The sequence below is a fragment of the Notolepis coatsorum genome (genome assembly GCF_963971535.1).
Source record: "Notolepis coatsorum genome assembly, contig: SCAFFOLD_257, whole genome shotgun sequence".
NCBI lineage: Eukaryota > Metazoa > Chordata > Actinopteri > Aulopiformes > Paralepididae > Notolepis > Notolepis coatsorum.
In genome coordinates, this window is record NW_028170534.1 from 202,020 (window position 1) to 217,206 (window position 15,187).

At 41.8% G+C, this 15,187-nt stretch overlaps 1 protein-coding gene across 1 annotated transcript; it reads right to left on the reverse strand.

Moving 5' to 3' along the window:
• Positions 1-2,892: 2,892 nt before the first annotated feature.
• LOC311248496 (E3 ubiquitin-protein ligase TRIM35-like) lies at positions 2,893-10,085 on the reverse strand (the record flags this gene model as incomplete). Its single annotated transcript, XM_084339367.1, has 4 exons — positions 2,893-3,616; positions 4,903-4,925; positions 5,223-5,453; positions 9,690-10,085. The coding sequence occupies 4 exons, from the start codon at positions 10,083-10,085 to the stop codon at positions 2,893-2,895; spliced, it is 1,374 nt and encodes a 457-aa protein (XP_084195493.1).
• Positions 10,086-15,187: the final 5,102 nt, after the last annotated feature.

Genomic DNA, 15,187 nt, shown 5'->3' on the forward strand with positions numbered 1-15,187 from the left:
TGTGATACATGTTTTAATTTCAGTTGCAATGTATTTTGGTTTTAAATATAAGAAAACATCCATATAAGTTATGAAACCCAGCTAGTCAAGTGGTCAACTACAGTTCTCTCAAAGCAGTTTATTTTTGTTTATATGCATCTCTGTGTCTCATTAAACAAAATCATTTTGGATTGCCAGTGATCATATTCACACGGCAGCCAGATGATCAGTTTGATTCCAGACAGGTACCTTTTTTTTTTCATTACTTTTCTTAGCATTTCCTGGCAGATAACAAGATGCGAGTTGACCTACACATATGAGACAGTTTTGACAGCACAATGTTGATGTAACTAAGAGATTTGCTGCAATACATTTTTTATTTTAGTTTCAATGTATTTTGGTTTTAAATATAAGAAAACACACATAATGTCTCGCAAAGCAATCAAACAATAGGTCAACAGGGGCAAGATACTTTTGATACAAGCTGACTGAAGACAACCGAAATATACCCCACGGTGTAGTACAGGACGTACATTTCAGTGAGCTTAAGTCAGCCTGTACAGACAGGAACTTGACCCCCTTGACTTTGCTAACTAGTCAGAGCAAGAATGAAGAACTGTATGATTTGTGCTAAGAACGGACTCTACCACCAACTGCATTGGTAAGTACTAAATAGAAAATCATAACTATCCCTTTAATTAGTAGAGAGAAGGAGTGATGGCTAGCTTAACCAGTGTCAGAACCAGACGGTCTATTCAAATATGTCACACATACTAGCCAGGATGTTAGCTTGGTGCTTACTCACACAAAGAGGAAATAAACAACACATCTAGAATAAAATAAAAAGGAATATAGTAACAATTACTTTCAGCTGCATTTTCTAGTTTCAGTTGATCTCATTGTTGGTTTACTAAAACATTGTCAGTTACAACATAACCGAGTCATAATCATGGCAAGTTTCATTAATAAAGACATCAAGTATTTACAGTATCAAACCATTTATGCTAAAGCTAAAATTATTAGGCTTAATAATAATATTTAAAATGGAAGAAATGCTCCTGGAGACAAATTTACATTAATGATAAAACAATGAAAATGTACAAAATAAATCAACGTTGTTTTTAGTTTTTGCCCATTTAACCACTTTTAAGTTTAGCCAAAGTGATCATTGTAAACATATCATGAATAAACACAACTCTACCTTTGTGGAACAATCTGAAAAATGGTTTTCATGCATGGATTACTACTAGATGATGGTATAATAACACACTGGACTCTGGTGTTAATGATTGGGTAAGAGACACCGTGAATCAAAAAGACCTTCTGATAGCAGATGGCCATTAGAAGGTTTGTGAAAAATAACATGTTTTAATTAGGGCTGGGACTTTATCGCATTCATTTCTATTAACGGGACCCCCCGCCCCTCCTGAAAAAACAACAATAAAAATAAATTATACAAAAAAGAATACATTTTATTTATTTATTTTTTGCTTTGATATGATATGATATGATACATTTATTTATATTGCGCCCCCTCAACCAATAGTTACATCGGCCCGGGGCGCATCCCGGGAGAGAAAGAGAAACAAAAAAGACAGGAACAATACCAAAACAGAAAAAAAATGCATGCAGTCCAACCAAGCAGATAGAGAACAGACAGACATAATACACCACACATACTACAATACAAAAACTAGCTCATGGATTGTTTATGGCGAAAAGGTGGGTTTTGAGCGGGTGCTTGCAGATCCTCAAATAATTATTGATTCGTGAATTTGTATCATTTAACTGGAAAATCCATGTTTCAATATAAAAATGTTAAAAAAAGATACGTTCTGGAGACAGAGAAGAACTTTAGTATTATTCCTGAATGATGTTTTAACCACCGAGTGTCTCTGATCAGATAGAAGTGTCGTTTATACTGAGGCTCAAACAAAACAAAAACACACATCAATATGGCCACAAGGTGGCGCCAAAAGACTGAACAAGCTCCAGTTTGGTGTCACCAGTGAACCTCTGCACGGCATCAGAGACACGCGCCTGCCGCTCTGTAGAAACTACACCTACTGAGAAACACAAGAGTTCTCATATACTACAAAGAAAATGATTTAAAAAAATTAAGAATATAGACAAGGGGGGGGGGGGGGGGGGTTCTAACTGGAGGGTCTTTCAGTTCAATACTGTAGTAATAATGTACAACTGCATTTCCCATGGATTCCTTGTAGCTTCATATTCATATTTCATACACATCCCGTTACACACACACGCTCTCACAGACACCAGTGTTTCCACCGCATGTATCTAACCGCAGTACCCCCCCCCCAACACGTGGGGGTCAAGCGGTGCGTCTCAACTCTGACCTCTGACCTCGATGGCGTCGATATCGCTCAGCCGTGGGGAAAAAAGGGCACATTTATGAACTATTTCCGTAAAATAACAAGACAATCGCCTCCTCTGTCCTAAAACAAATAAGATACATCCTTGTTCGTAATGAGATAGTTACTGCTTAAAGGGACATTTCACTTTAGTAGAACCCCAAGTCGTCTTCTGTCAACAGCACCGTTCCTGGAGGTGTGGAGGTAAGACCGAGGAAACTAGTGAAACTAAAGTGAAATATCTCTTTAAGGTAAGTAATACCTTACTTAATCTCTTTAAGGTAAGTAACACCTTACTTAATCTCTTTAAGGTAATACCTGCCAGGCGGTAGAGCCAGAGGAAGGGAAGTGAAGTGGGATCGGTCCCGAACACACACACACACACACACACACACACACACACACACACACACACACACACACACACACACACACACACACACACACACACACACACACACACACACACACACACACACACACCTCACTGTCATGACTATATCAAAGAGAGAGACACCTCTGAAGGCTTAAGCTTAGCTTAGGCCTTTAAATTCCCAAAGCAACACAGGCCATCGACGAAGCTCCTCCATCCTCTTCGGTCTTGTGCCGCTCCAGATCTTGCCTCTGATGGGCAGATGTTTATATCAGGGTGTTTGGCATCACCAGCCGGTCCTATATTGAAGAATGGGTAGAGTTTCTTAGTGAAGGTGTGTTTATAAGTGCAGATGTGAGTCATGTCTTCAGGGTCGTAGAAGGACAGCTTCCCCCTGTTATAGTCCAGCTGTACTCTGACCCTCTGGAGGCTCCTCTTCACTGTGACGAACACCAGACCATTAGTGTACTCACCACTCTCATAACGTAGAGCCCAGATACCATGTTGTGGTGATGCATGTAGCCCCTCTCTCTTGTTGTCAAATGACTCTTTAGCTACACCTATAGTCCAGGCAGGATGGTCTCCCACCTCCACCTCCCAGCTGTGTTGTCCTGAGCTGAAGCTCTCAGAACCAAGAACAATGCCATACACCATGTTCCTCTCTGGGTTGTCAGGGAGCTGCTGCTGTGTGGCTGTGCGTCTCACACTGGTCAGATCATCAGATATAGAGAACCAGGGTGATGCAGTGTTTGGGTCCAGAGTGACAGGAGTGAACTTGACCCTCTCCTTCATCTTCTCCCAGACTCTGAAGGTCAGGTTGCCCAGGTGTTTGGCCTCGTCTATCAGCGCTCCTGAGACCAGCTGTGGACCAGGCAGGTTGCACTGAGCTCTGGAAGAACATTCAAGAGTCAGTCCTGCTGTGGGCTTAGCTTCAGAGCCGCAGAGAAGAGAGAGATATTGATTTCCATAAAAATAACTGTATTTTATCTCTTCTCCATCATGTTTCTAATACAATCATTTCCACTCAATCAATAAATACACAATACACAATAAATACATACATACATACTATTGTACATTCCACTACCCTCTCAACTTCAGTCACATCACCCAGATCATCCAATTACAACAGCACCTTTAATCTGAGATGCAGATTTAAAAGGAGAGAGAGAGAGAGAGAAAGAGAGAGAGAGAGAGAGAGAGAAAGAGAGAGAGAGAGAGAGAGAGAGAGAGAGAGAGAGAGAGAACAGCTCGCGTGGCCGTCCACTTCAGAGCAGAAGCGCACGGATTTACATTGGAACAGCTGTAAATGCCTATTATTTATTATTTATATACATATAGAACTGCTCCACATGGATTTTAATATATCATGCTTTAAGTACTGTAGTTTTAATGTAGTTGGTGTTTTTTTTATAGTGGTGAGTTTCTATGTATTGTGACTGTATGTTTGTCTTTCAACCACTGAAGCACAAATGAAGTTCCGAAAGGAAAATAAAGTAATTTGAAGTTGAAGTTGAAGTTGAAGTCAGTCCCCGTTTGAAGATAAAAAAAATAAAAATAAAAGATTTCCAGTTCCAGTGTCCATTTTCCATGTATAACCCGTTATTATCTCATTAATTAGAATGTTAGAATGAATTTTAGAATGATGATCAGTGTGCTGTACTCCTGAAAAAGTATAGTAATATGGTTTATTTGTATTGGGAAAGATGTGTGTGGTAATATGTGTGGTAATAATGCAGATATTGAGTGTATTTCTGTGAAAATGCGTGTGAATGAATCCAACCGGAGCGGAAAAAGAACACTGTGGTGAACAGCGACGCCCGTTAACCCTTTCACTGCCACACGACAGAAGGTTAACCCTTTACTATCACACAACCGACGGTCGCCGGGTTAACCTTCTGTCGTGTGGCAGTGAAAGGGTTAACCGGCTGTCGTGTGGCAGTGAAAGGGTTAACCTTCTGTGTATTGTCACAGTGAAAGGGTTAACCGTTTTGGTAGTGCGGCGGTGAAAGGGTTAACATGGGAGCAGTCAGGGAAATAGAGTCAGAGAGAAAGGAGAGAGAGAGAAAGGAGAGAAAGATAGAAAGAAAGAGAGAAATTGAGAAAAAGAGAGATAGAAAGAGATAGAGATGAGAGAGAGAAAGAGAGCGACAAAAAGAGAGGTAAATCACTTACCTTTTCAGTGTGATCTTGTAGTTCTATGGAGGTAAAGACAGATCAAGTTAAACACTACACTGTAAAACTGAGCGTCATCTGGTCACTTTTAAACTATCAGCTAATTGTATTAAACTAAAACTGTGTAAAATGCAATTCATAAATGGTTCAAATGCATTAAATTCAGCTCAATTCTATTTCAAACGGCACAGTCTTTTTTATTATGTATAGGTTACTAATACTTATTTAATAAATATGAATGAACCCCAATCCCAGTTTTTACAGTGTACTAAACATCCTCAGCATCATTCCCTATGAACTGAAGAGAGACCAGTCCTGACCTGCAGGAAGGAGACGTGTTCAGCGTTCAGCTCCTGCTCTATGGCTCTGATTGTGTCTGAAAGGGTTGACATCTCTCTGTCCAGCCCCTCAATCTTCTCCTTCATCGTCTGGCTCTTCTGCTCCTCTTCCTCCTTCAGTGCAGCTACCCTGGCCTCCTTTTCCTCGTGGAGAAACTGGAGAAGCTTCTTAAACTCCTCCTCAATCTGCTTCTCTGTGTGCAGGGCCTGGACCTGGAGATTATAAGATAAGAGATTCCTTTATTGATCTCCTTGGGGAAATTCAGGCATCATAGCAGCATGGGGGATGGGGGGGGGGCAATGGCATCATTTTGTTTTCAATGGTGGAGGGGACACATTTGTGGGGCGTGATCAGTGGCTGTAAGGTCGTAGATTAAAAAAAAATTAAAAATCAGTTGTGCAAGTCAATTTTGGTGAGTTGTTTCTATATACAATTCACTTATGACAAGTCATAACACTGCACGAGTCTCGGAACGTGAGAGAGAGAGAGAGAGAGAGAGAGAGAGAGAGAGAGAGAGAGAGAGAGAGAGAGAGAGAGAGAGAGAGAGAGAGATTGTGCTATTTATTATCTACAATGTATAAAACAACCGCCTAGAGCAGGGGTGGGCAATTATTTTTCCCAGGGGGCCAAATGAGCAACTGAAAATATTTTGGAGGGCCGGGCCAAAATTCCGAACTCAATTATGCATAATATATTTTATTTCTATATAAAAAGCAGTAAATGGCATTGTTTTGACCGCTGGTAAGAGTGTGTTATTATTTGGCAATTAAAAGGTGAGGTTAGCTTTCAAAAATATTATTTATTCAAATAGAATTTCCAAAATGATAAATAATAATAATGATAAACTAAATGTGAAACATTTAACTAATTTTCAGTCACATTAATAACAAAGGGCATTTTGAGTTTCATATACTATTGAAACAAGGATTTTCTTAGATTTCTAAAGACATCACATCATCTTTGTAGCTAAAATAAACAAGACATGTCACTGAACTGTGTAACTGTGTACAGAAAAGTGTCCCAGTTTTGTAGCCTTTTTGACTTTACATTTAATGTTTTCAGAACTGTGCAAAAAAAATCATGTGTCCCATTTCACTTGTTATATTTCCACATTTTAGTGTTCTTCAGTTCTTTTTTTTTACTGTGCAGAAAAAAGAAAAGGATCAAGTGTCCCATTTCACTTGTTATATTCCCACATTTTAGTGTTCTTCAGTTCTTTTTTTCATTCAGTGTGATAAATCCAGTCTCTTTTGAGCTTTAACAAGTCCATCAAAGTCAGGTTGAGTGTCTGAGGTGGAGATGCGAAGCACAGCTGACATGTTCATCAGTGAGAGAGGATCTGTACCTGGATTTGGTAAACTTCATGACTGAGAATGTCTGTTCACATATGTAGGTGGATCCAAAGAGAACCAACATCTTCTGAGCATGTCTCCTCATGTTTGGAAAGTTCTCCTCCTTGAGAGCAGAGTAGAACTCTAGCAGTGATGCTGACTTAAAGTGCTCTTTCAGTAGTGAATCAGACTGCAGGTTAATGAGGTCAAGCTGAACATCAGTGGGTGCACTATCAACACTGCAGGTAAAGGGAGAGGAAACCAGCTGCATTTCATCCTCAACCTTTTTAAAATCTTGAAAACGCATTGAAAATTCATCATGCAGTTCTCCTCTCCGAACATGGATGAGTACCTGTGCCGGTGATCAGCTGATGGTTTGACTTCTTTCAGGGTTTTCATGTGTTTGAGATTGTTGCTGCCTAGTTGCCTTGAAATTAATTGCAACTTTGTCATTTTTTTTCACATGGCTATGCATTTCATGAGCAAAAATGCCCTTGCCCTGCAGTTGTGTGCTCAGTAGGGATGGGTACCGTTCACATTTGAACCGATACGGTACCGGTACCTGTGAATCGATACCGGTACCCAACGGTACTTTTTTCAGTACTTTAGTCTCTCAGTTGTAATTTTTTTTATAAAAATTATGATGTAATCTTTTGCGGGCCGGTCAGAATCAACAATGCCCAGGTCTGGCCTAGAGGATTTTAAATACAACGAGGTCATAGACAGATATTTCACACAGACCATGGTTCAGTTTCACACCAAACTTTCAGGGGAGGGGTGCTATGTATCTGAGCACACCTGACAACATGGCTGTTGTTGTTATGCAAAGACAGCTGTGCTCGGTACTTAGCGTGTGCACACAAACATGCGACTCGTCCCTCGCCGGGTGCTCACCTTGTCTTTGCATGACAATGGCTCAGGTCGTCAGAGACCGAGCTCAGAGATGGAACAAGCAGCCGTTTCCCGTGTGGTCCTATAGTGCCGTGTGGTCCTATAGTGCCGTGTGGTCCTATAGTGCCGTGTGGTCCTATAGTGCCGCGTCGCGTCACCGTTTATTATCGTGTAACATTGTTTTGGACGGTAAAGAAGTGCAGGGGACAATAACTGCCTTCTGAAAACATGCAGGGGACATGTCCCCTGTGTCCCCCCCCCCCCCCCCAATAACTACGCCCCTGGGGGGGGGGGGGGGTACAGGTAGTAAAAACAACACACGCAGTGTAAACAAATAAGTTTAAGGAAATAAGTCAATATAATTTACTATCTAACTAACTATACAGCATTCACAGTGTCACATAAGGTGCAGTATGCATAAGGTAGTGTTATAATTTACTATCTAACTAACTGAAATATACAGTAGGGGGGTTAAAAATCATGTCTCTCCCACAATGGACTACAAATGTACAATAGGGCACTTATTCTTACTGTGTGCAGGTTGAGTGCAGCTGCAACCTTACAGTAAATCATTTATCATTAATACAGAATATTTGTACCTTTATGTGTTCTGCTGTGCGGACGCATGTTTGTTTGATTTCTTTAAAGGCCTGTAGCTTGTCACGTAAGGTCTTCAGTGGAGCCTGGAGCTGCTTCTGCAATGGAATTCATTAATTCATTAATTCATGATGTATTTCACTTGAAAGATGCAAGTCTGAGGACTCTGTGCTGCAGCACCGGTTTCAACTCACGGACTGGAGTACGTTTGCCACCCAGGCCACCCTGGACTCCCACACTGACATTGACTCCCACGCTGACATTGACTCCCACACTGAAATTGACTTCCACACTGACATTGACTCCCACACTGACATTGACTCCCACGCTGACATTGACTCCCACACTGAAATTGACTTCCACACTGACATTGACTCCCACACTGACATTGACTCCCACGCTGACATTGACTCCCACACTGAAATTGACTTCCACACTGACATTGACTCCCACACTGACATTGACTCCCACGCTGACATTGACTCCCACGCTGACATTGACTCCCACACTGAAATTGACTCCCACACTGACATGGACTCCCACACTGACATGGACTCCCACACTGACATTGACTCCCACACTGACATTGACTCCCACGCTGACATTGACTTCCACACTGACATTGACTCCCACACTGACATTGACTCTCATGCTGACATTGACTCCCACACTGACATTGACTCTCATGCTGACATTGACTCCCATGCTGACATTGACTCTCACACTGACATTGACTCCCATGCTGACATTGACTCCCACACTGACATTGACTCTCATGCTGACATTGACTCTCATGCTGACATTGACTCCCATGCTGACATTGACTCTCATGCTGACATTGACTCCCATGCTGACATTGACTCTCACACTGACATTAACTCCCATGCTGACATTGACTCCCATGCTGACATTGACTCCCACACTGACATGGACTCCCACACTGACATTGACTCTCACACTGACATTGACTCCCATGCTGACATTGACTCCCACACTGACATTGACTCTCACACTGACATTGACTCCCATGCTGACATTGACTCCCACACTGACATGGACTCCCACACTGACATTGACTCCCATGCTGACATTGAATCCCACACTGACATTGAATCCCACACTGACATTGACTCTCACACTGACATTGACTCCCACACTGACATTGACTCCCACACTGACATTGACTCTCACACTGACATTGACTCCCACACTGACATTGACTCCCACACTGACATTGACTCGCACACTGACATTGACTCTCACACTGACATTGACTCTCACACTGACATTGACTCCCACACTGACATTGACTCCCACACTGACATTGACTCTCACACTGACATTGACTCTCACACTGACATTGACTCCCACACTGACATTGACTCTCACACTGACATTGACTCTCACACTGACATTGACTCTCACACTGACATTGACTCCCACACCTCCTACATTGTGGACAAAAATAAATCAACTCCAACATCAGTGTCTGAATCTAATCCCATCTAATTGTTCTGATTATCTAATGTTTCTGTATTCATTAACAACATGACAACAATGTTTACTCTGTGTATTTATTGAGTATAATTAAAGATTGAATAAATTAATATAATAATGATTTTGCCATACCTTGTGATCCTCTGAAGCTTCCTCTATGGGGCAGCAGTTGTGGCTCTTGTGTTTTCTGGAGGACTGACACACCACACAGATGGGCTGGAGGTCATCCAGACAGAAGAGCTTGAGTTTCTCACCGTGCAGACTGCAGAGCACCTCAGAACCTGCTGGAGCTCCCTGGCTTCTCTCCCTGAAGGCCTCACACAGGTTCTTCAAAGCCAAGTTACGAGGAGGATCTGAACTTGAAGAGACTTCCCTACAAAGTGGACAGTTCTTGTCTTCTCTGTCTCTCCAGTATCGTTGCAGACAGGCTTTACAGAAGCTGTGGCTACACAACAAGAGGACAGGATCTGTGTAGATGTCACGGCACACGGGACAGGACAGATCCTCTTCACAATGAGACGAAGCCATTTTGTCTCTCAGTAACACTCCCTCCTCTGGAAATCTCCCTGAAGTTTACTTTAACTTTTGTTATAAACTTACTTAGATTCAGTCAGCAGCTGGTTGAAGTCACTGTTTGATCACTAGTTATGAGGGCCGACGTTCCACTCTACTGGTTAAAGTTGCTTACTCGTGAGTAGTACGTTCGTTGATAAAGACAAATAATGTCCACAGCCGCTCCAGTGTAAAACAAAGATATCCAAATGGTTTATTTCTCTTCCACAGCGAAGTCTTTCTTTACAGAAGCGGTCCCAAAGCTTTTTTCCTAAATATTCACGTTACTACTACAAGGTAAGAAAACTATTTTCCCAGTCTCCAAATCACTGCCGACTCGACACATGAAGATTCCTCCACACTGGAAAGCCGAAAATCTATGCTGTTTAGTCTATCAGTCCTGTTTCAAGATGCACAATGAGATCTACTTCTGCTACTACTTCTTTTTCTTCTTGTGAACAATGAGACCTTCTGAGAGAATTGTTGAATATATACTGTACACAAATGTTCTAGAATGTTCTATTATGACATCATACTGTGACATCACAAATGTTCTAGAATGTTCTATTATGACATCATACTGTGACATCACAAATGCTCTAGAATGTTCTATTATGACATCATACTGTGACATCACAAATGCTCTAGAATGTTCTATTATGACATCATACTGTGACATCACAAATGCTCTAGAATGTTCTATTATGACATCATACTGTGACATCACAAATGCTCTAGAATGTTCTATTATGACATCATACTGTGACATCACAAATGCTCTAGAATGTTCTATTATGACATCATACTGTGACATCACAAATGCTCTAGAATGTTCTATTATGACATCATACTGTGACATCACAAATGCTCTAGAATGTTCTATTATGACATCATACTGTGACATCACAAATGCTCTAGAATGTTCTATTATGATCATACTGTGACATCACAAATGCTCTAGAATGTTCTATTATGACATCATACTGTGACATCACAAATGTTCTAGAATGTTCTATTATGACATCATACTGTGACATCACAACGGAACATGTTTGAGTGACATTTGAATAATATAAATAATAATTATACAGTACAATAATATGTCTGGTAAGGTTGTCCCCGAAGCCTGTTTTTGGGATTCAAACTTCGTCAGGGTTCTTCGAACGGACGTTCGAACCTTCGTTTTTAATTAAAACATTTTAATAAAAAAAATAAAAAAAGAAATTATAATTTGTTTTCTTTTCATATATACAGTATCCTCAAACTAAATCCTCAATTTGAATAAAGTGATTCAAACTTCGTCAGGGTTTTTTGAACGGACGTTAACACTTTGATCGCCATGGGTTAAATTCTATGACATCATCATGAACGGTCAAGAATGATTGGGCAGCACTAAGGTTCTAGAATGTTCTGCCATACTATGACATCATCACCAACGTTCCAGAATGTGCTACTATGACATCATCACCAACGTTCCAGAATAAGCTACTATGACATCATCACCAACGTTCCAGAATGGTCTACTATGACATCATCATGAACGGTCCAGAATGATTGGGCAGCACTAAGGTTCTAGAATGTTCTGCCATACTATGACATCATCACCAACGTTCCTGAATGTTCTACTATGACATCATCATGAACGTTCCAGAATAAGCTACTATGACATCATCACCAACGTTCCAGAATGGACTACTATGACATCATCACCAACGTTCCAGAATGAACAGCCCCCCCCCCATGCATGTGAGAGTAGGTCTACATGAAAACAGCCCCCCCATGCATGTGAGAGTAGGTCTACATGAAAACAGCCCCCCCCATGCATGTGAGAGTAGGTCTACATGAAAACAGCCCCCCCCCCATGCATGTGAGAGTAGGTCTACATGAAAACAGCCCCCCCCCCTTGCATGTGAGAGTAGGTCTACATGAAAACAGCCCCCCCCATGCATGTGAGAGCAGGTCTACAACATGCTGCAGTGCAGCCTTTATGTGATTGTGTCCAGGTTGCGTGAATATTAAAGGCAACCAACTTGTGTTCGGCTTTTCTCTGATTGGCCGCGCCCCCCCCCGCCCCCACGCGCAGGCAAGCGCACGTCCCAAATGAAATCCAAGGAGCAAGCGAGCGGCAGCGCGGCAACCAACTTGTGTACTTGTTGGGCTGCTGTTCCAAGTCCAACCAACTTGTGTTCAGCTGCGGTAGCAGTGGACATACAGTACACTCCTATCTATGTTGGGATTATGTTTGGTCATGACAAAACAATAAAAATCGCTACTGTTAGTAATGCTGCCACCACCCACTTCAATGACAGAGCTCTCATATTTGCGAATGCATAAACTATATCTTAAATTATGGCGATGTGTCTAATATGGCTGTCGCGAAGTCATTGATAAGCGACAGCCATATCAGACACATAGCCATAATTTAAGATATAGTTTATGCATTCGCAAAATATGAGAGCGCGCCGCTGTCATTGAAGGGCTTCCTACAACAGAGCACCGCCGCTGCTGCTGCTGAAGCTGTATCAAGCCGGCGGCGGTGCACGGACGCCGGGGAAAAACCACCGCGTCGCCCCGCTGGCGCTTCAGGCTCAGCAGCCTCCACGGGCGAAATAACATATAACGTTACAGTTCCACACTGATGTACAGTGAGTGTCTAATATGGCTGTCGCGAAGTCATGCCTCTCCCTCTGAAAGCCGATCCACGCTGTGTATCATAGACTACCAGATTCACTCGTGTATAAACAAAGCCCACACAGTTATGAAATGCGCTGAACTAGAAAGCGTAACGTTATTATGTTTCGCGTTCCATTGATTAACGCCATTACCTGCTGTGCTGTAGGAAGCAGAGGTACAGTAAGTTACAGTAGGTGTAGGTTACATGTTTAATCAAAGCCCATACAATTTTTTAGATGAATGATTGTGGATATAATATAGAAAACACATCATTATGATATTGTCAGAGGGAGAGGCATGACTTCGCGACAGCCATATTAGACACTCACTGTACATCAGTGTGGAACTGTAACGTTATATGTTATTTCGCCCGTGGAGGCTGCTGAGCCTGAAGCGCCAGCGGGGCGACGCGGTGGTTTTTCCCCGGCGTCCGTGCACCGCCGCCGGCTTGATACAGCTTCAGCAGCAGCGCAGCGGCGGTGCTCTGTTGTAGGAAGCCCTTCAATGACAGTGGCGCGCTCTCATATTTTGCGAATGCATAAACTATATCTTAAATTATGGCTATGTGTCTAATATGGCTGTCGCTTATCAATGACTTCGCGACAGCCATATTAGACACATCGCCATAATTTAAGATATAGTTTATGCATTCGCAAATATGAGAGCTCTGTCATTGAAGTGGGTGGTGGCAGCATTACTAACAGTAGCGATTTTTATTGTTTTGTCATGACCAAACATAATCCCAACATAGATAGGAGGCCAGTGGCGGCCGGTGTGACGTTACTTTGGAGGGGCGCTGATGCGCATGTGCGATTTTTTTGTATCTTCTGCTGTGCAGCGCTGACTGTTGGATTGGGAAAAAGCCACACGCTGACGGGGCACACCATGTGCAATAATTACTGCAATACCACATATTCCCAGGAGATGGCGCCATTGCTCCATGTAAATGACAGAACATGATGCTGGAAATGATGAAGTGGAGAGAGTGAGACCTGGCTGGGAGGCTGCCAGGCTGGGACTGTATATGTACTGCTGAGCTTGTCTGCTGGAGACTGACTCAGACTTGTAGACAGTTAATACTTAATAGTTGTGGAGGTGCGGTGGGGGAGACTCGTCCTCACACTTCCTCCTGATCAATGAGGACACTTGGTAAACAACAGGTATTCTATTGTAGGTATTGTGTCTACTAGTATATTGTAATTTATACAACACTCGTTTATTTCCTGTCGTTAAGTTAAGAACAGAGCCTGGCCCTGAGGGGGGGGGGGGCTGCCACCTGTTGATCTCATTCCTGTGAAGGCCTGGAAAGGTGTGAGGGGGGGGGGGGGGGGGGGGTGGCTTTGGCCTTTGGATAAAAGAGCTATATATAAATGCAGCCATTTACCAATATCAATATACAGTCAAGAAGCATTTTGTATGAAAGTATTCTGTACTTCTGTATGACAACTATTAAAGAAACTTGATATAAACCTCAGTAATTACTCTGTATATTGTATACTGTATATTTTTTAACTGCATGTAGCACAATCTCAGGGGCTCATACAGAAACAAGCATTTCATCATAAAGTATTCTGTATTTTGTTGTGACAAATAAACAAACTTGAACGGTTTAAGGTGAAAGAACATTTATTATGGTGCTTCGATGACCAATTATGAACATATACCTAGTAAATAAAGATATAAAGTAATAAAGATAAAAATATGGTCGTATGAGAAGGACTACCCAGTGTGCAAATTGTCTTACAAAAATCTTAGATTAGAAATAACCAAATAAAAATAAACTCAAAGTTAAGTGGCTCAGTCACAGCCATGCCACATTAGGCTTTACTAATTGTGCAAAATAGACAGTACAAGTCAAGTCCTGAGATAAAATGCAATACAAATGCTACTACTACTACTATATGTACAGTACATACAAGAAGAACCACAACAAGTGACCTTTTTCACCTTCCTGTGACATTTTCTTATGTGTTTAAAGTGACCTGTGGAGAGATCAGTGTTCAATGTTCTTCTGGGGAAGAGCAGCACAATATGTCTTACAAAAATCTTAGATTAGAAATAACCAGTGCAGTGCCATCAAATAAAAATAAACTCAAAGTTAAGTGGCTCAGTCACTATTTGTACATGAATTTGGCTCTTCTCTCTTTGAGAGATGCAAATCTCTCAATGACTTTATTGTTAAAGTCAGGGATGTCTTTTATCAGTTTCTTCTCCATGGAGAGCATGGCCAGTGCATTGAGACGATCCTGTGACATGGTGTTCCTGAGGAAGGTCTTGATTCTCTTCAGCGTTGAGAAGCACCTCTCTGCTTCAGCTGTCGTCATCGGCGTTGTAATCATGATCTTCAGCAGAGTCACAGTCTCTGAGAATGTGTCATGGAGATTGTTCTCCATGAAGAGCTGGTA